The sequence below is a fragment of the Triticum aestivum genome, chromosome 4A (genome assembly GCF_018294505.1).
Source record: "Triticum aestivum cultivar Chinese Spring chromosome 4A, IWGSC CS RefSeq v2.1, whole genome shotgun sequence".
Lineage (NCBI taxonomy): Eukaryota > Viridiplantae > Streptophyta > Magnoliopsida > Poales > Poaceae > Triticum > Triticum aestivum.
The window spans coordinates 488,148,863-488,170,591 of record NC_057803.1 but is presented as its reverse complement, the minus strand read 5'-3'; the positions used below and the strand labels follow the sequence as shown (position 1 = coordinate 488,170,591).

Genomic DNA, 21,729 nt, shown 5'->3' with positions numbered 1-21,729 from the left:
AGCTACATGTAGATTTTGGGGTTAGTCCCACTTGTAACATTGCAGATTTGAAGCCTTACTTGGGTGAGGAAGATGAGCTTCCGTCAAGGACAACTTCAACTTAAGAAGGGGAGGATGACGAGGACATCACTAACAAAGTCACGTCCACAGCCCCTACTGCTACATATACTGGACCAATTACTAGAGCCCGCGCACGCCAATTAAATTATCAGGTACTTTCGTTTCTTGGTAATGACTCTAATGTTCATGAGAATATTATGCTGCCTAAATTCGATACATTTGTTTTTCTTATAAATGAAGGGACAAGCATGGACAAGAACGATGAACATTGGAGCATGATCAAGCATGGAGAAGATGGCGCGTGCAAGAGGAACAAGAACAAAGTTTCTGATGAAGTTTTCAGCACTTTGGAGCCACCATGATGACATACAAGTGCATGGATGAAATATACAAGATGCCCTTTGATAAATTTCGTCCATTTCTTAATACAGGTGCCGCGTCACCTTATTTTTGAGCCGGGCCCATGTAATTTCGAAATACTACTTATAGACTATTTTTTTAGAGTCCGTATTATAGGGGGAATGACTCAGGAGATGTTTTAGTCCCACCTTGGCACCTTGCCATAGGGGGATGGGGACGAAATCCCCTCTCTTTTCTCCTACAAATACAACCCTTAAGGTACAGTTTAGACTTTGGATTTTGTTTAGATTAAAGTTCGTCATAGCTGCAACTCGCATACTTTGTTTGTGTTCAACTATCATACCAAAACGTCACAAAACCTCACTTGTTTAATAAAGTTTTTCTCTTATATTCGTAATATCCAGATTGCAATCTTAGTTTTTACTTGTTCTTCATTTGCTCGCAGGAAATAAACCATCGGAGTTGGTTTAGCGATTGCTAAGGCACGATGTCTTCGCATGCTCGTAGTCGGATCAAAAGACGGAACACCTTTACCTCTATCAAAACCCAACAACTCCAACGCGAGTAGCAATGTCCTTGAAAATCGGTGCTGCAATTGTCACGGAAAACCCTCTTCTGAAGAGTATTAACAACACATGCACAATCAGACTGGATAACCAGTTTTTGACAACGAATTTGATTTGTGCAATGAATTCTGTCAAAAACTGCTTGTGCTTTAGCGGTAGCCACGTCTATCACATATGGAATAAGCTAGGAGCCCGCAGCTAAAAATCTTCCCTTATCATCTAGAGTTGGTATGAGGTGCTCATACACCACCAAGAGAGGATCGACCAAAGGTCAATTAGCTAGGGGGTAGGTACGATTAAGGATGGCAATTTTATCCATAGACATGGATATCCATAAATATCCGACCCGAATGGATAGGGTTTGGATATGCTTTTGTGTCCATGGACGGCGTCTAAACCCGACCCGATTGTTTGTGGGTAGGTCATGGATATAATTTTGTACCCATGGATATACCCAAACCCGACCCGATAGTATGACTTAATGGGAAAAAATCTGCCATCCCTGCCCCACGTTCATATGTCCCATACAATTTTACACTTTTTTATCTAAAACATGCATAAGAAATCACACAATCCCCATCATAACTTTTATAAATTGACAGTCAATCCCCTCTGTAACATACTCCAACACCCCTTCCCTTATTTTTATCTCCTACTTAAATGACTCGTCATTCTCATCTGTTAGAAAAATACTAAATGATCTTAGGTTGTTACTAGATGTTGATTTACCATAAGTGAAGCCTAGCCTGCCATGAGGTGAAGAATGGAAGAGTTTATGTTAATATTGTGTTAAGTTTTATTTATATGTCTTGAGAGGATCTAATGGATATCCATCAGATTTAAACATGGACACAATTTTTCACTCATGAATTTTTTTCATGAACGGGCAAAGACTGTCTTTATGGATATGGATATGGATTTGATATTGTTCAACCCGATCCAAACCCGACCCATTGCCATCCATTGACGCCCTACAAGACGCAAAATGGCCGCAACCTGCGTACCGGGTTGCACGGCACTTGGGATCTACTACCATGCATGCGCTCGCAGCGGTGGTCGCTCATGGCTCCCGTAACGTGTCGCCTCCTAAACGTTTGTGTTGCCGTTCCGTTTGGACGGACACCCGACGTGGACGTGTCGCCCCGGCCCCTCTCATCATCGATTAAAGCCGTCATCATCATGGAAGGCAAGAAAGGCGGTGGCACGGACGAACCCATGAGCTTGGGCATGGGCTGGCCCCCATTGCAGCATGTACCAGCACAGTTTTATTCCCTCTCGTCACTGCTGCCGTCCCATTCGGGCAATGCAGCGCGAGACCACAGTGAGAACCTGAGCCTCCAAATCCGAACAGTAAATAAAGATTCAGACGGAGCGTCAAACGGAAGCAAAGGCGGTCGTACTACTAGTCATATCTCTCAACTTTCGGCACGCATTTTTCACTGGCCGCGGTACTTCCGTTTTTTTCGCTACCAAGAGCTCAAGGCGAAGAAGAAGATAATAACCACGACGTGTCGGCGTCGCGTCGCGTCCCGTCCCGTCCTGTCCCATCCGGTCGTGGAGCTACTCATCGTCTACCACGGCTAAGTTAATCATGAGATCATGTGAGCTGCCGTCACCCCCTCTCCCCCTACATGGGAAACCCTACTGCTAGTCGCATAGCACGGTGATGGTGACGACGGTGATCTAGCCTAGCAAAAGCAAACAAACCAACGCTAGAAAATGGGACAACAAATGCGAGGTCGGCCAGTTGAGGGAAAGGATCCCAGCAAATCCGGCTCCTGTCCGCAGGTGAAGCAAGGAACGAACAAATGCGCACGCAGGCAGCAACGGTGGCTTTGATTCGTGTACTCAAGGTTCATTTTCCCTGCAGGAACGTGAGAGCATGGACGGACCCAGAAAGTTCTGGTATTCGGTTCGAATTTGAGCATCAACGACTAACCCATTGTTCCATTCCATACAACCAACCACCCCTGATGCGTTGCGATGGAAACCCTCGACCGGTCTCCGGATTTGGCTCCGTCGTACTGTACTCACTCGCATTCAGATTCAGAAGCAGAGACAGCCCCACACCACTCGTCCAGTCTCATAATGACTGACTCCACCACACCGTGCCGCACACAAGACTGCGTATGGTCCTCGCGGCCATCGCAGAGCAGCAGCAGCAGCAGACACGCAGCCATTCCAAATCCAAAATTAAATCAAGCGCCATTGCAATTTGCAGATAGCCCAGTACTACCAATAGTGGTGGCAGGGGGGGATAAGGGCCCACTCGTCAGAGGCCCGAGGCCCACAACTGCCATGCCAGTACTGGGTAGGGGTACCAACCTACCTAGGTGATGCAGCAGTAGCAGTTGGGCCAACCAACAACACATGCTGGGTGGACAGGGGTGACATGGCATCGACGGCAGAGCCCGCTCTTCAAGAGCCATCAGTGTGAAGGTGTACTGTAGTGGTACCAGGCAGACATTCCAAGCTCTACCTGTCATGAAATCAATCATGGTACCACCAGAGCATACTGTACCGCATACAAGTCGGAGTAGATAGATAGAAAAACAGTGGAGCAGCGTATGAGTGCCACCAGTGCGGTACACGCATGCGAGGAGCGACGCGGGACAGTTTCGGTGCAGACACTGGGGAATGGGCATAGGATTCTCAATTCTACTGTACCAGCCATACAAAGATGTGAGCGTCCCAGTGAAAATGGCCATCAAAACTCAAGGGATCGAAATATCGAATACACAAGTCTTATCTAGTGCTACAAGCAGTCTGTAGTTCGTATTGGTAATAATGAACAAGGCTTTGCCGTTGGCATCAGGGAGAGGAGGAAAAAGAATTAGTGTCACAAATTACAGGCCTATCTATGTACTACTAACAGCAGTGGTTCTGTCTTACCAGCCATATACAGGATTCTGTACCTGAGGGGGCAGCAGGTGCATGTCCACGCTATGTTGCTTGTTGTAGTTCAGGGTCCCGGGCACCGCCCCAGTCGACAGCCGGAGGAGCTCGCTGCCTGTGAAGCAGTAGTGGGCAAATGCTAGGCCGCCATCCACAATGTCCGACATGTTTGGCAACGAGGCTGATTTCTTCATCCTCCTGTCGACGCTGTTTCCAGAGGTGCTGGCACAATCACCATTGCTGCTCAGGACCTTGTCCAGCTCCGAGTGCTCCATGAACCTCTGGGTTGCAGCCTCCCACGAAAGGTTGTACCGCTGCTCAGGTGTGAGGGGCTGGGGATCACGTGTCATTGCTTCCTTCACTTTGGCAACGAAATCCTCTGACGTTGTGTACACCAGGCAGTTTGGGAATGATCTGAAGAAATCGTTGGATGGGTGATCTGCGCAGACCACAAACTTACCCATGGCTAGCGCCTCAGCAGTGGCGGTGCAGAGGACATCACTAATGCTCGGGTTTACAAAAACCTTGTACCTGGAAAAAGAACACGGGAAGGAAGAAGCATTCAGATCGATGACATCGCAGATGTACAAGGAAAGGCATATGTTTTCAAAGCTGGATGGTTTGGATCTTTACCCATGAAGAGAATCATCTGCATGATCTCGGCCTTTATGGAAGTTAAGATTCAAATCCAGCTTCTTGGCAGCTGATTGCACTTCAACTGAATCTTCACCATTTCCATAGACGTCCAATTTGAAACCGTCCAAATCTGTCTTGTGTTTCGCAAGCAAATCTATCAGTTCTCTGTAGCCTTTGGCCCAGACCATCTTCCCCAGAAAATAAGCTCCTTTGGACATGGACTGCTCGCCAGATTCCCTCTCTGCTGCTATTCTCTCCCCAACCTCCAGAAACTTGGGATTAACACCATGTACATTGCAGATCATGGATCTGGCTAGATCTTGAGTTGCCCCTGATAGTCGCAAAACCTACACGTATCAATACCATCAGCTCAGTGAGCAAAAACAACCTAGCACATGGTTATTGAAATATATGTATATATGAAGAAGAGTTCACAGTGTGTGCACTCAAACATCGCAATAAACAGTCATAGTACAGTGCATAATTACCTTGTGGCAATAAGCTCTGGCAATAAGGTTGTTAATGTGCTTGACAAAAAAAGCTTGAATAGCGCCATTCTTCTCTCTCTTGATATACTCCAAGTAATTTGTATGCACAATACCAACAACATGATTAAATTTATCAGTCCAACGCTTTCCATGATGGTACCAGTTCAGATGCTCAGGTTCTTCCAGAATTGCAATGTCAGCTTCCTTTGATGATATAAATTGTGAAGTGTCCCCAGCAGGAATTATACTTCTCCTTTCTTTCTGAAACTGCAGCCAGGGCAGATAAATGGTTAGACAACTAAAACACATAGCGTTTGACATTATGTAATGAAAATGAAACCCTACCTTTCCAGGGTAGAATGATATTCTGAAGTCGGTTTTAAATCCAACTCTTTCCTCCAGCCAATTCCTTATATAAGTTTCTTGGTCTTCTGGAGAACTAAAAGTCATGTTATTCGGATAGACGAGCTCTTGGTCTGACTTGCAAAGCCAGGGCACCATCAAGGTTACATATTGCTTGGAAGATTTAGCCAAGTATGCAGCTCGAAACAAAGGATTTACAGCAGTTCCCGTCATCCAGGGAAGACTGGCGGTAGTGACAATGGCAACATGTCTCTTGTCAGCTACATCATATTTTTGCCCATCATCCCAAAACCCACCTTCATAATGATGCCCTGTACTCTGAAGGACGCTAGCTATTCTTAGGTCAAGTTCATCACAAGTATTGTCATTTCTGAAGGAAGATGATTCACTAGTTGACAATGGATCATATGCAAAGTGGTCCTTGCGCTTGCTGCATAGAGACTCCACCAACTTGTCACACACATCTATTCCACACGAGAAGAAAAAAATCAGTACGGCACAAGCTCACACACATATATTCCAATATTCTGCAGACCTTAGATTTTGTTGAACTAAAATAAGACCCCTTACCTCTTTTTATACCAAGTTGGTCAAACAATGGTACAGATTGCTTTAGAAAATACGCAAGGAGTTCGTTTAAATCCAGTGGTGGAACTTCCTGCACTAGATCAATATATATTAAGAAATGCACAAAGCAGAAAGGGGTAGCTAATCCCTGGGCATGCATGCAACATGCATGCAAATGTGTTAATATATACATGCTTCACATGCGAATGATGCTAAATCATGCAGTTAGGAGCTTGATTATGGGGCATGGTGCATAGGACTCAGCCAACCAAGGCCCACGAAACTGAATTGTTTCAGCATGCATTGATTTATTATACACTATTACTTCCCTCCTCGTCTACATGATTACATCTATAAAAGTACTCTTCTAGTAGAATTAAGTAGACCATGCGGTTACAAGAAAAACATGTCGATCTCATGAGCTATGATGCTGAAGAATAGTCTTCCTGGTAGGACAAAGAGATGCCAAGAAGAGGCCATGATGTTAACACTCAAGAGGACATAGATTCTATGGCACTATTGGCACCTGGCACGCATCCACATTGAAGAATGTACGTATGCGGGAGGATGGAAGAGAGCAGTTCTATAATCAAGATTATTTAGTAGGGTGAAAACTGGGTTCTGCTCCGAATCGTAGTCCTCGCGGGAATGGTCGCAAAATGCGAAGGATTTACTAGGCTTCTTGTGTCTTTTCATTCTTTCGATCTAGCGTGGCATTGGGCCCACACACCTACACTTAGCATTCCAGAAATACTGACTAGATTATGTTCCCTACATCAAAAGGTGAAATCGATTTATTGTTAATGCCAAAAAAACTGAAAAATAGTAGATTGACAGGGTAACATCCCTATACGTCCCCAGTGTTCAAAATATCAGCCGATATTTAAGTTAATCGGCCAGTTAATCCTGATTCCTTAGGTCACAGATGTGATAACAGCATATCCTTCGCGTTAACTGGTCTAGTGGATTAAGGCTGATTTATCCCACTGGGCCGATTAACTGGAGAGAGAAATTTGGGCCCAAAAGTTTGGCACATTCCCTCCTTTTACCCCAAAACTGGGTGTTTACTGTTTAGGTCACAGCCCGTTCCCTCCCTTCTCACTCTCCCCTCCCCTCCTGTAGTAGTAAACCTCGTTGGAGAAGGCTGGAGCAGCCGTCGCCGCCGCCACCCCTCTCCGAGCAGCAATCTGATCTATGCTATATGCTGCTGCTACTGCTGCTTATTGCCTCTCTCCTTTACTGCTGCTGCTGCTATGCTATATGCTGCTGCTGCTGCTGCTGCTATGCTATATGCTGCTGCTGCTGCTGCTGCTTATTGTCTAATGTGATGTATTTGACTATTTGTTGATATTTAGCAATCTGTGGCTGCTTCTAGCACTGCAAATGCTCCATCTTTGAAGTGAAGATATATAGATATGGCCCTAATTAACCTACTGATAAATGGGTTACCGATAAATTCAGTTAATGGGTTGATTCCCCGATTAATCCCTACTCCCCAACCAACCGAGCAGCTACAAGTTACCGATATCCTGAACATTGTACGTCCCTGCAAAGCTGAAAAAAAAGCATATGCCTACAACATGCAGCCACCCCGTGTCTAACATGTGGGTCAAGAGGCATATAATGGTTTACAATATTTTGCAAGGGCATAATACAAGGATTGTACAACCTTATTTGACCCTCATTCTGAAAACAAGATAATGCTACCAACTCCAATATTTAGTAGTTTACAGCAGGAATGAAGCCAATGAACTCAAGGCAGCAATTATCACAATTAGTTTTGCTCTTCAAAAAACATCTCTTGCAGTTGTAGGTATTGCAAAGTATTCATGCAGAAAAGTTCACTAACCCTGATAAACAGAAACTAGCATATGCACAAAAAAGTGATGCTCTAATGCACAATGCAACAGAATATGAAACCAGATGACTAACCTCAGATGCTTCAGGTGCAAAGCTCATCGATTTCTGCAATAAGAATTGCAATTGTACATCATGTTAGTACACTCATATATATGTACTCAATGAAAAATAGTACTGTAGAAGATTTGGTATAGCAGGCTGCAACATGTAAATCACAGAACAAGTTTAATTAAGGTCCGTGCACTGCAAGCGAACTGGGGTTATGCAACTTTTGCAAATAATATATGTACAACTTTCAACTGCTGATTTTTGCGAGCGAAACTTCATGCATTTGATAAATGACTCACACCACACTTAACATGTGATTTATTATCCTGAGATGATTCTGATGCCCTGGACTTCCCATAAAGGTTCCATTATTTACACATATTCTAACATGAAACCCCAAAAATTGCATGGGCTCAAGGCACCAACCGAGAGAGTCTTCATTAACTTCTGGCATGCAGTTTTCTTACAAAGTAGCCTTAGATTATTTTGACTAGTAAGTAGATGTTTTTTTTTTCTTGCCGGGAAGTAGATGGTATTTGAATTCAGTGTGTCCAGATTAACTAAGACCAGGCAAGGAATGAAACTAAATTAAAGTCATCCCCTAGCTATATTATTCTTAGACTCAAACCTCTTGCGATTTTTTACACCTCACATTTCAAGCCTACGAGCACAACAATGAACAAAAACACCCAATTTCATTTTCAGATAAGCCAATCTAGAGGACATATTGTCGACAACTCAACTCGAACTTGTTGATCACAGCACTGAACGTTTCCCCTCTAAATCATAAGCATAAAACTTGATCCAAGCGAACCACAACATTTGCTCGACTTCCTCAACATCAAGCTACAATTTCAGAATCGAATTGCCCCAACAATAATTCAGAATTGAAAAATTCCAGAGTAAAATCAAAGATATGTCCACGGTCCGGCATTAGTGGCCCAACTCAATTTGACGAACTTGACCTAAGAATAGCTAGCGTCCTTCAATTGGCGAGGCTTGCAGTTTATTTACTCGTGGATGCAACTCAAACGGCAAGGCCGTGTTGAAATATGAGATGGGCCTAGAGCCCATATGACAATTTCAGATTTGATCTCTAAGGGCCCATGTAGGTGGCATGACAAGGTGGTGGGAAGTTTAGTCCCACCCCGGAAGTGGAAGGAGAGTTGGAGTGGTTTATAAGGGATTCTCTTCCTCATGCTATTGGAGCTTGAGAAGAGATGAGGCCCTCGCGCACTCCTCCTCCACTCGCCTCGCCACGCCACGCCTCATCACGACGCGCCGCGGGTTGCGGGATTGAGCCGAGCCGAGCTCACTCCTATGCGCTTCTTTTTGCCGGTCAGGAACGGAGAGTCTTTGACAGGTGGGGCCACGATCTGAGACGTCGGATCGTGGGCTACCGACTTGGACGTGGGTTCAGCCCACGTCTCTCCACGTGCAGCCGCACATATATATGTGGGGCGCTGCCAACCCTAGCCGCCACGAAACAGAACGCATCTCCGCCTCCACGCCCGCGTCGTTCCTCTGCTGCTGCTGCCGCCGGCGACTCCGTCCCGTTCACCGCGTACACGGTTGACGGGAGAGCAGGCCTCCAAAACCCCGCCTCTCCGGATCCTGTACGGGAGAGGGGCGATTAGGTTTTTGGGTAGCGACTACGCGACTGCTCGCTTCTGTTCATCTACGTCCACATCACCTTCGTCATCACCATGTCGACCGACGCCGACCGTGCCGCCGCTGAGAAGGCCGGGGCCGACAAGAAGGCCGCCGAGGATGCCGCGGCTACTGCCGCCGCCACCGCCGCCGCATGGCCGATTGGAGGGTATACATTGTTTATCCCTCTCATGTTTCTTTCTGTTGTAGCAGTACTAGCGATATGCGTAGATGTTTGTACTATATGTGTAGTACATGCTCTGTTAGATCGTAACCAGTGTGTTATCAATACTGTCAATGTCATGCTCATGATTTATTCATGGATTAATTTAATCGGAATACTGCCTATTTTCTTATCAATCCAAAAACCTAATTGGTGTAGGAGTTTTTCGAATTCTGGTTTTGCTGCTGCACTGAAACCGTCGCCGTTTACGGGGACGTACTTTAAGCGTTGGCAGACTAAAACCACCTTATGGCTCACTGCCATGAACGTGTTCTGGGTCGCCGGTGTGACTCCCACGGGAACGATCGCTCCTGATCAGGAGAAGGCGTTCAAGGAGGCCACTGTTGTGTTCCTCGGGGCAGTTCTGAGCGTGATTGGAGATAAGCTGGTTGACGCATATTTGCATGTGCGGTCTGCCAAGGACTTGTGGGAGGCGCTCGAATCTAAGTTCGGGGCTGCCGATGCAGGGAGCGAGATGTATATTATAGAGCAGTTCCATGATTACAAGATGGTTGAAAACCGTCCTGTATTGGAGCAGGCTCATGAGATAATATGCATTGTTAAGGAGCTTGAGCTTCTTAAGTGCGAGTTACCGGGCAAGTTTGTCGCGGGCTACATAATCGCTAAGCTTCCCAATTCCTGGAGGAACTTTGCCACCACTCTGAAACATCAGAGGCGTGAATTCTCTGTGGAGGATGTCATTGGCCATCTAAGTGTTGAGCAGAATTCAAGGGCAAAGGACTCGCACGGAAAAGGGGTCGAAGGAACTTCTGTGGCCAACATGGTGCATCAGAAGAACTCCAATTCCCACAAGCCCAAGGGAAAGAACGGTGTCCAACAGAGTGTCGACTTTAAGAAGAAGGGTAAGAAGACCTTCAAGAAGAACAAGAAGGATGAGGGCTGCTTTACTTGTGGTTCGCTTGAACATTGGGCCAACAAGTGCCCAAACAAGTATAAGAAGCAAGGGCAGGACTCCAAGTCTGTCAATATGATTGTGAGCAACAATGAGGATGGTGCATCTGGGTACGGTAATTTATTTGCTGTATTTTCAGTTTGGCCGTCCACCGATTGGTGGGTCGACACAGGTGCAGGTGTTCATGTGTGTGCTGACATTTCATTGTTTTCTTCTTACCAGGCCACGGGTCATGGGTCCGTACTGATGGGGAATGGCGCGAGTGCTTCTATTCTTGGTGTTGGCACAGTCGATCTGAAGTTTACTTCGGGAAGGATCGTGCAGCTGAAGAACGTGCAGCATGTCCCCGCCATCAAGAAGAACCTCGTTAGTGGCTCCCTTCTATGTAGAGAAGGGTTTAAGTTGGTATTCGAGTCTAATAAATTAGTTGTTACGGAATATGGACTATTTGTTGGAAAGGGTTATGAATGCGGAGGCATGTTCCGCCTTTCTCTTGCAGATCTATGTAATAAAGTCGTGAACAATATTCATTTGAGTGTTAATGAATCTGAAGTATGGCATTCACGTCTTTGTCACATTAGTTTCGGTGTTATGACGCGGCTAGCAAAATCGAATTTAATCCCGAGTTTCACTTTAGCCAAAGGTTCTAAGTGCCATTCGTGTGTGCAATCTAAGCAACCTCGCAAGCCTCACAAGGCAGCAGAGGAGAGACACTTGGCGCCACTGGAACTCATACATTCTGATCTTTGTGAGATGAATGTTGTGTTGACTAAAGGTGGAAAAAAATATTTCATGACTTTGATAGATGATTCCACTAGATATTGCTATGTGTATCTGTTAAATACTAAAGATGAGGCTCTACACTACTTGAAAATCTATAAGGCAGAAGTTGAGAATCAACTTGAAAAGAAAATTAAACGAGTCCGGTCAGATCGTGGTGGAGAGTACTTCTCGAAAGAGTTTGATGCCTTTCGTGCGGAACACGGCATTATTCATGAGAGGACGCCTCCTTACTCACCCCAGTCAAACGGGGTTGCCGAGCGGAAAAACCGTACTCTAACTGATTTGGTTAACGTCATGTTAGATACGTCGGGTTTATCCAAGGCATGGTGGGGGGAGGCTATAATGACATCCTGCCATGTCCTGAATAAAGTTCCGACAAAGGATAACGAGATCACTCCTTACGAGAAGTGGACCAAGAGAAGGACAACACTCGTACTTACGTACCTGGGGCTGCTTGGCGAAAGTTAATGTGCCGATCCCCAAAAAGCGTAAGCTTGGACCAAAGACTGTGGACTGTGTTAATTTGGGCTACGCTGTGAATAGTGTTGGCTATAGATTTCTAGTAGTGAAATCTGAGGTACCTGACATGAAAGTCGGTACAATTATGGAGTCTAAAGATGCTACATTCTTTGAGGACATTTTTCCCATGAGAGATGTATAAAGCATTTCTAGACAGGAATCTGAGGAGACTCCTGAACCTGCCATTCCGATGGAATATTATAATCAAACACATGATGAAAATCCTGAGGAGGATAATGAGGAATCCCTTGGTAGGGGCAAGAAACAAAGGACTGTAAAGACCTTTGGTGATGATTTCTTCATATACCTCGTGGAGGATAATCCCACTTCTATTTCAGAAGCGTATGCATCTCCAGAAGCTGACTACTGGAAGGATGCGGTCCGTAGCGAGATGGATTCCATCATGGCTAACGGGACTTGGGAGCTTACTGAACGTCCTTATGGTTGCAAACCATTGGGATGCAAGTGGGTGTTCAAGAAGAAGCTTAGGCCCGATGATACGATAGAAAAGTACAAGGCTAGGCTTGTGGCCAAGGGCTACGCCCAGAAAAAAGAAGAAGATTTCTTCGACACTTATTCACCTGTGGCCAGACTGACCATCATTCGAGTATTACTCTCGTTGGCGGCCTCGCATGGTCTTCTCATTCATCAGATGGATGTTAAGACGGCTTTCCTGAACGGAGAGCTAAAGGAGGAAATCTATATGCAACAGCCTGATGGCTTTGTGATGGATGGTCAGGAAGGAAAGGTGTGTAAGTTGGTGAAATCTTTGTATGGCCTGAGACAAGCGCCTAAGCAATGGCATGACAAGTTTAATGAAACGTTGACATCTGTTGGCTTTGTTGTTAATGAGGCTGACAAATGTGTATACTATCGCTATGGTGGGGGCGAAGGAGTTATACTGTGTTTGTATGTTGATGACATACTGATATTTGGGACTAATCTCAAGTTGATCGAGGAGGTTAAGTCTTTCCTATCTCAGAACTTTGAGATGAAGGACCTTGGAGTGGTTGATGTTATCTTGAACATCAAGCTATTGAGAGATGATGAGGGTGGGATTACACTTTTGCAATCCCATTATGTTGAGAAGGTGTTGAGTCGTTTTGGATATTCGGACTGCAAACCATCTCAAACACCATATGATTCTAGTGTGCTGATTCGAAAGTCTAAAGGCACAGCTATAGATCAATTGAGATACTCTCAGATTGTTGGTTCACTACAGTATCTAGCGAGCGCAACGAGGCCTGACATCGCATTTGCTATTAGCAAATTGAGCCGATTTGTTTTCAAACCGGGTGATGTACATTGGCATGCTCTTGAGAGAGTTATGCGCTATCTGAAAGGTACTATGAACTATGGACTTCACTATACCGGATACCCGTCGGTACTTGAAGAATATAGTGATGCGAATTGGATCTCTGATGCTGATGAGATGAAGGCCACAATTGGGTATATATTTACTCTTGGAGGTGGTGCTGTTTCTTGGAAGTCTTGCAAGCAAACGATCTTAACAAGATCAACAATGGAAGTAGAATTAACAGCATTAGACACATCGGGTGGCGAAGCAGAATGGCTTCGGGATCTGTTGATGGACTTGCCAGTGGTTGAGAAGCCGGTTCCGGCCATCCTTATGAATTGTGACAATCAAACAGTTATTGTCAAGGTGAAGAGTTCAAAGGACAACATGAAGTCCAACAAACACATAAGAATGAGATTGAAAGCTGTCAGAAAATTGAGGAACTCCGGAGTGATAGCGTTGGATTATATTCAAACGGCTAAGAATCTGGCAGATCCCTTTACTAAAGGGCTATCACGTGTTGTGATAGATAACGCATCAAGGGAGATGGGTATGAGACCCACATGAGTTGCCATGGTAGTAACCCAACCTATGTGATCGAAGATCCCGTGAAGTAGGACCTGGGAAAACAAGCCAGTGGTGAACTGAGGAGAGTAATTTAACTAACCCACTCCGTTGGAGATGCAATACTCTCGGAAACTGTATGGAAGGATGACTACTGTCTTAATGTGTTCCAAGGCTTATATGCATAAGCAAGATGCTATCCTACAGAGCGATCTTTGGAGGAACACACCTATATGAGCCCGACTGCTGGTCACAGTCTATGAGATTGGGGTGATCTCTAGCAAGCTCATGTATAGGCCAGGAGTGTGACTAATATGCTCCACCCGAGGGGTCGGCCTTCGGCAGCCTCGTATCAATGAGACTTGTGGTGAAACTTCTTGACGCCAAACTGACAATTCAAGGCATAGTCCATTGTTCAGTTGTGAAGGAGTGTAACTACTTGGTCTAGGTGGAGCTCAACCTTAATCGGTCTCCACTGAGATGCTGGTATATCAAAACAGCGTTTGGAACAAAGGACAAACTGGGCCCCTGAGATCTGGTGGGGGATTGTTGAAATATGAGATGGGCCTAGAGCCCATATGACAATTTCAGATTTGATCTCTAAGGGCCCATGTAGGTGGCATGACAAGGTGGTGGGAAGTTTAGTCCCACCCCGGAAGTGGAAGGAGAGTTGGAGTGGTTTATAAGGGATTCTCTTCCTCATGCTATTGGAGCTTGAGAAGAGATGAGGCCCTCGCGCACTCCTCCTCCTCCGCTCGCCTCGCCACGCCACGCCTCGTCACAACGCGCCGCGGGTTGCGGGATTGAGCCGAGCCGAGCTCACTCCTATGCGCTTCTTTTGCCGGTCAGGAACGGAGTCTTTGACAGGTGGGGCCACGATCTGAGACGTCGGATCGTGGGCTACCGACTTGGACGTGGGTTCAGCCCACGTCTCTCCACGCGCAGCCGCACATATATATGTGGGGCGCTGCCAACCCTAGCCGCCACGAAACAGAACGCATCTCCGCCTCCACGCCCGCGTCGTTCCTCTGCTGCTGCTGCCGCCGGCGACTCCGTCCCGTTCACTGCGTACACGGTTGACGGGAGAGCAGGCCTCTGAAACCCCGCCTCTCCGGATCCTGTACGGGAGAGGGGCGATTAGGTTTTTGGGTAGCGACTACGCGACTGCTCGCTTCTGTTCATCTACGTCCACATCACCTTCGTCATCACCATGTCGACCGACGCCGACCGTGCCGCCGCTGAGAAGGCCGGGGCCGACAAGAAGGCCGCCGAGGATGCCGCGGCTACTGCCGCCGCCACCGCCGCCGCATGGCCGATTGGAGGGTATACATTGTTTATCCCTCTCATGTTTCTTTCTGTTGTAGCAGTACTAGCGATATGCGTAGATGTTTCTACTATATGCGTAGTACATGCTCTGTTAGATCGTAACCAGTGTGTTATCAATACTGTCAATGTCATGCTCATGATTTATTTATGAATTAATTTAATCGGAAAACTGCCTATTTTCTTATCAGGCCGCAATTTATTTATTTACTTGTGCACGAAGGACGGTAGAATTGGTGAGGGTTTGGAAGCTTACCAGGCTGAGCTTGACCTTGTGGAGCACGTCGCTGGCCTGGTCCTGGCGCTTGCGGTCGAGGTCCCTGAGGCGCGCCTTGACGGCCCGTATGGGCTCCCACTCCGCGGCGTCCTCGTCCTCCCACCTCCACCCGGTCTTGGCCCCCCACCCCCTCCCGACCTCGGCCTCGAACGCCTTCCCTATCGCCGACAGGTCCAGGCACGTCCTCCCGATCCCCGAGGCGGCGGAGCCGGAGGAGGAGGTGGTGTTGTAGGCCCTGCGGAGGCGCGCGAAGAGGTCGGGCTCCGGGACCGGCGCGCTGAGGAAGGTCTCGAGCTCCCCGGCCCGCGCGCGGATGAGGCGCAGGTCCTCCCGCAGGCTCCGGGAGAGGAAGGAGAGCGCCCCCTCCCCCGCCGCGGCGGGGCGCGTGTCGACGCCGAAGCTAGCCATGTGGCTCGGCCGGGTCCGGTCTGTAGGGTTTTGTTGGTGCTGGTGACGGTGGCGGTGGCGGTGGCGGTGGTGTGAGGTGGGGCGGAAGGATGGGGGAGGGGTCCGAGGGGAGAAGGAAGGGGAGGAGGAGATTTCGCGGGCCCGGCGGCGTGGACCCGGTCTAGTACGGAAGTGGAGGAGGAAGGAAGGGCGAGGTTGCGCGGCCACGCTTGTGCCATCTGCCGGACGGGGAGCCGACGGCTCAGATCGAGACGGCAGGAGATCGACGGTGCTGAATTTTCTAACCTTTTTTTTCTTCTAATTACCACGTCGGCGCACGTACAAGTGTACTGACGTACAGTACTTGCTGTGCTGGTTTATGTTAGGCATATATATTGACGTTTTTTATAGTTGAATTTTGACGGCAACCTTCGTAGCATAGAACTCTTTGCTGGAGCTATCACAGAGGCATGGAATTGCTTCCAACTTATATTTTGTGGAATCTCCCCTTGATATGCACAAGAAATCACACCAAGGGAAATAACTTAATTTTTCCTTACGAACATATACTAGACGGGAGAAACAAGACGAAAAAAAAACAGACTGAATTTCGCAGTCCTTGCATCGAATGTAATTCGGGTTCAGTTATTACTCCGGCCAGCAAACACAGGACTTGTCGACAGCCAGCAAAAGAAAGACACGGAAGTAGACAAACACCGGATGCATGCGGCACTGCAATGCAATCAGATAAGCACGAAGAAGAAGACCAAGGGTGAAAGCAACGCTAACCGTAGCTTGGCACGGCAGCGCTCGGTTTGGAGCTTTGCACGCCCTGCACTCCAGCCCCGGTCGGCAAACCGAAAGCAACGGCCGTGCTCTTCTTGGCAGACAGCCGTCGAGCAAACGGCACCTGCGACCGGGCACGGGGATCGGAATCCGGCCGGCACATTCCGCGGATCAGGAGAACGGCATGAGGGATGAGTTCACGGTCAGTATTTCCTCCGAGGATGCAGCTCCTGGAAGGTCCTCCTTGCCTTGCCTTGCCTTGGCTGCCAGCCACCGGTTGCTCGTTCATCCATCGTCTCGATCTGTCTGTCGGCATCGGTCGGTGTAGCAAGTGTCTGGCAAAGGGAAGAGCTGCTCCGACGACCACAAGATACTCGTGGTTGAACATGAAAATGCAGTGATGCTTCCACTTCTCCGAAAGGCAGCAACGCAGGGTGGCCACCTGTTTGAGTTTACAGCCAAAGTGTTCAGTTTAGTGATCTGATGAGTAACTAACTGCCAAAGGCCGCAGCACAAGGAAAATCCTCCAGCAGCAGCTGCCTCTTCTTTAATTAAACACTAGTAAGCGAAAGATTCTGAATTTCAAAAAATATCATGGCCCTACCTTACAATCTGATCAAAAGGCAGCAACTCAGCACGCATTAGGAATCCAAGACTGGAACAGGCCGCTTCGGCCATGTGCAAAAGAACAAACAGAGATCATGAATCCAAAAAAATCCAGTTACAAAAAAGGTATCCTGACAAAGTTCGTAATGATCTCAAAGTTTCCATCCCATAAATTTCTACTTCCAATGACATGGTGAGCACAACAATCAGCCATCAGGTCAAACCACATTCCGGTGTTTGGTTTGGCACTGGTATCTGGATGCTTCAGAAGAATTTGGACAGTTCTATATATAGAATCCAATAAAAAATCAAAGTTTATTTATTTCTATCTTTTTCTAAATTTACTACTGTTCAGCTAGGGTGCGTGTGTATGCACCCAGGAGCAGAACAGCACTTCTGATCTAACCAGGGCTTTTATAAATTTTTGGACAAAATTATATTCACAAGTGTTCCACGGGTAACAAACAATAGATCAGTACAGTTTCAAATACCTCAAGCTGACACAAAATTTAGAAAGCATTTTACATGCATCATGTGCAAAGACATCTCTTAAACAAAATTAAACCAAGCTTAGCCGATTCTAGATTCTTGCAAATCAACTTCCCCGTCAGACTTGAATATTTCTCTCATTTGCCATGCCATTGTCTTGCAAAAAAACTTCCTTTTTCAGTAACCTTTCCTATCCTGCTCATCTATCAAATACCAATAAACAAGAGTCAAATAAGGCACAGAGATGTAGAATTATCACTCTAATTACAGTGTAAATCACAATTAAGACTACATAATTAACAATCACAGTTCCTGAATTTAACTGCTCTGTCTCCTAATAATACCCACTTAAGTCAACAAAACCAGAATCCTGAAAAAGAATTGATTCATGCCTTTCATGCTTCACAAATGATGTCAACCTGGACTAGTGATAACTGAATGGCACCGTACAACCAGGCAAGTACAATCCCTCCTTACCCAACCACGATTTTTCAAAAGTACGAGTATTATCACTATCAATTGGTATTCATACTGCAAGATCATTAAGTGAATAAAGCATGTGCAACAGTAACGTACATTATGTGAAAAGAAAATCACTTCTCAATTCTTAGATAATCTGTCCATGATATAAAAGCAGTGAACACAGTGTGGACTTAAACTATCAACTAATGAGATATGACAGTAAAGTAATAAAAATGCTGATATTGTCCACATAATTTCAGAAGAATGAACAATAAATATGTATGGACAGAATTGTGATTATATTATTGTTCTCAAAGACATGCCTATCCATAAAGCTCACAAGTTTGGTACGACAATGTATAAAGCTATGCAGTACAAGAAATAGCTTTCCATCAATGTACCCGATGCAGACTTCTCCGCAAAACCACGTATTGACTTCTCAAAGGCGCTCGTGCGACTAGGATAAGGCGTCCTGCCGGGAGCGGCAGCTCCGATCCACACCCTGCAGACAGTATTATTATTCTCAGCACCTATAGGTTGCCAAACATATCGAATCAAAAGCAACCAGTTTTAATCCAATGAGCAGATTTTTAGCACTGTTCCTCTGATCTAATCATTTTCCCATGAAAACAGATAAACATACACCCCCAGGCCGGCAAATATCCTCCTGGGATTAATTTTATTTTTCTATTATGCTCTATCTTTACACTAAAATTCAGGAATGACTTCACTGCGTTATATTCATCAGAACAGAACACAAACCAAACTAAATTGCTTTTTCAAACTGTCTAATTCCATCACATATCGTGTTTTCAGATCATACTGTCTTCACTCTGCATTTGAGATTATAAGTTTGCTCTTAGCGCTTGGATCTCATTGAAAATCATGCCCACGATGTCACTGCTATGCAGATTTTTGCTATGGTTAAAACATACTAAAACTACACTCATAATCCAGAAACTGTCTTCAGTACTACTATGCTGTACAGCTTAGTATAGTTATCCCCAGCTGATTTCTATTACACATGAGATGCTGTGTCTACCAACCATTCCAGGGTTAGATCGACAGGCCTTATCTACATTTGTTATATATACCCTCTACGACAGTTTTTTTATTTTATTTTTGTTTGTTAACCACATTTGTCCTCAGCCAGTCCCTTCTGAAACTGAAGAGCAATTGTTTCAAATATATGTCGAGCTAGCCCAGTCAACTACCTATCTAAGCACACGATTTCAAATTGCATATCTACTTTGTTTGTGCTTCACCATCTGCTTCCGCGACCGCCGACCCCTCCGCTGCACAGATCTGCTCGCCAGCACTCGTTGCCGCCATGGGCGGCAATTGATCTGCAATGGTTGCCACCGCAGGGTAGTGCAGCGGCTCCATTGGAACCTTGTTGTCATTAACCTCATCCAGCACGGTGGTCCTACATTGCCCAAATCTTGAAATATTATACAGATTTCATGCAAATCCTAAAGAAAGATGTACTCGGCTGAAAGCTGCACACGGGATTACCTCCTAATTGGTTGCATCAGGAACTCCATTTTTGCGCCGCCAGCTGTGTATTTTTGCAGGATGAATTCCGCCGCTCAGGCTCAGCTAGCCGCAAGCGACAGTGCACAAACAGAGCAGGTAGAGGTTGGAGGCAACTCCGTCTTGGTGCCATCCCTCATTCACTACTCTACTACCGTCCTACTGGAAAACATACATCCTGATCCACGGATCAGGACGGGGCTGACGTCACGAGCCATGGCTCTCCTTTAGATCCATCACGGCAGCAAACGTTCGCTCCATAACTAGACCTACGTACGTCGTACCCATCTACTGTATTTCCACATTTCCTCCTTTAAAAACGAACAACGCACTGGCACAGGAATTGAATGCACCACATCCCAATGGAGCGCCGAACCGCCCAGATAACGAGCTCAGGTGTGCTCATGACCAGAACAACCACTTCCCCATTTCTCCTGCTAATTTCCCAACCAGGTTCCACTTGTTCTGTCTCTTACCAGCAACGCCCAACTCCGCATTCCCTCGCACCCATGTGTCGCATGCGAGATGGACGTTCTGCGTCAACGTGAGTATTTACATCAGAGAGCTGATTTGCTCAAGTATCATTGCACATATGTCCAGAATAAGATCCGGTGATTGCTGTGACAGCGGACACAATAATGAAGAGACCAACCATTTAAAACAGACGTTCTATGCTCGGTAAATTGAAACCATAGCAGGAGGTACAGTTTCCACAGTGAGAGAATGCCAGAACTCTGAAGTACCCAGAAACTGAATCCTGGAAGATCTCACAACATGTTCTTGGAGCAGACTTCCTGTATTTTGATGGTTCCCACCACATCCAGCTTCAACAAAATTTGATCGAAACTGCTCCTCAACAATTCACTCAAGAAGTCAAGATTGACAGTTACAGCTATTAACAATATTGACAGGTTCGACTATTAACTTTGGCGACTTCTCTTTGTGTTGCATTACGGGCTGCCAGGCTCCATTAAGCTTGACAACTTACAGTCCAGAAATGTACGCCCATCATTAAGCTAATCAGAGAGCGTAGACAGTCAGCAACTGAGAAAACTGACGGGCATTCCACTGCAGATGGTCTATAGTACTGACATTACTCATTTTATAGCAATCTGATAGATGCCTTCGAATTGTGCTTCCATACAGGTTCAAGCAGTGAAGTGTGCTGGCGCTCATGTGGTTCGTCCACTGCAACATAGACTTCTACAAAATTCAGATCTCACCGGCCAGGGGCTTGTGTTGTACTGCATTACTGCATGAACTTCAAGAACCACCATTGCGGCATTGCCGTCAACCAAACTATGTGTTATCAGCTCCATATCACAATGGTTTTGATCACTGCTCTTGGGCTAACAGCCTAACACAATGGCCAGTTTGTCAACTGATCAATATGCCAAAATTCATACAATGCCATACTCGCTCATCAACCTAGCCACTCTCTCAGCCACATCGACACGGCCATGCACCCGGCACGCCGCGAGCAGCACCGTGCAGATGATCCTGTCCGGTCGCGCCTCCATCCGCGCCAGCAGCCCCTCTGCCTCCTCGACCTCCCCGGCCCGTCCCAGCATCTCCACCATGCACGTGTAGTGCTGCAACGCTGGCCTCCGCACCCTCGCAAAGACTTCCCTCCCCTCGCTGATCATCCCGGCCCTAGCGCACGCGGCGAGGACCACCGTCACCGCCTTGTCGTCCATCTCCCCCTCCCAGCCGCGGAACAGGCCGAACACCTCCCGGCACCTGCCGTGCGCGGACATAGCGCTGGCCAGCGCGGTGCGCGCGGAGAGTGTCTGCTCCTGTGCGGGCAATCCGTCGAACACGCTGCGGGCGGAGGCTGGGTCGCCGCACGCGGAGTAGGCGTGGATGAGCGAGGGGACGAGGACCGCGCCTCGGCGCAGCGCGGCGGCGTGGAGGGAGGCCACGAGCGAGAGAGACGGCAGCGAGGCGGCACGGCGGAGGAGCTCGGCGTAGTGCCGCCGCATGGCTGCAGCCTTCGGGCGGCAGGGTTGGAGAGAAGGGATTGCACTTTGGTAAAAACCGACTGCTCTGGGCCGTTGGATTGCTCGTACGTACA

General features: G+C 46.8%; 2 protein-coding genes across 2 annotated transcripts; both read right to left on the bottom strand.

Moving 5' to 3' along the window:
- Positions 1-3,669: 3,669 nt before the first annotated feature.
- LOC123086528 (digalactosyldiacylglycerol synthase 1, chloroplastic) lies at positions 3,670-15,921 on the bottom strand. Its single transcript, XM_044508285.1, has 7 exons — positions 15,372-15,921; positions 7,868-7,900; positions 5,939-6,026; positions 5,351-5,832; positions 5,006-5,272; positions 4,515-4,864; positions 3,670-4,412 (listed from the first exon to the last, which is right to left on the bottom strand). The coding sequence occupies exons 1-7, from the start codon at positions 15,798-15,800 to the stop codon at positions 3,875-3,877; spliced, it is 2,187 nt and encodes a 728-aa protein (XP_044364220.1). The 5' UTR covers positions 15,801-15,921; the 3' UTR covers positions 3,670-3,874.
- Positions 15,922-17,571: 1,650 nt separating this feature from the next.
- LOC123086529 (putative pentatricopeptide repeat-containing protein At3g13770, mitochondrial) lies at positions 17,572-21,729 on the bottom strand. Its single transcript, XM_044508286.1, has 4 exons — positions 19,638-21,729; positions 19,337-19,548; positions 18,524-18,624; positions 17,572-17,863 (listed from the first exon to the last, which is right to left on the bottom strand). Exon 1 carries the CDS (start codon positions 21,635-21,637, stop codon positions 21,056-21,058), a length of 582 nt encoding a protein of 193 aa, XP_044364221.1. The 5' UTR covers positions 21,638-21,729; the 3' UTR covers positions 17,572-17,863; positions 18,524-18,624; positions 19,337-19,548; positions 19,638-21,055.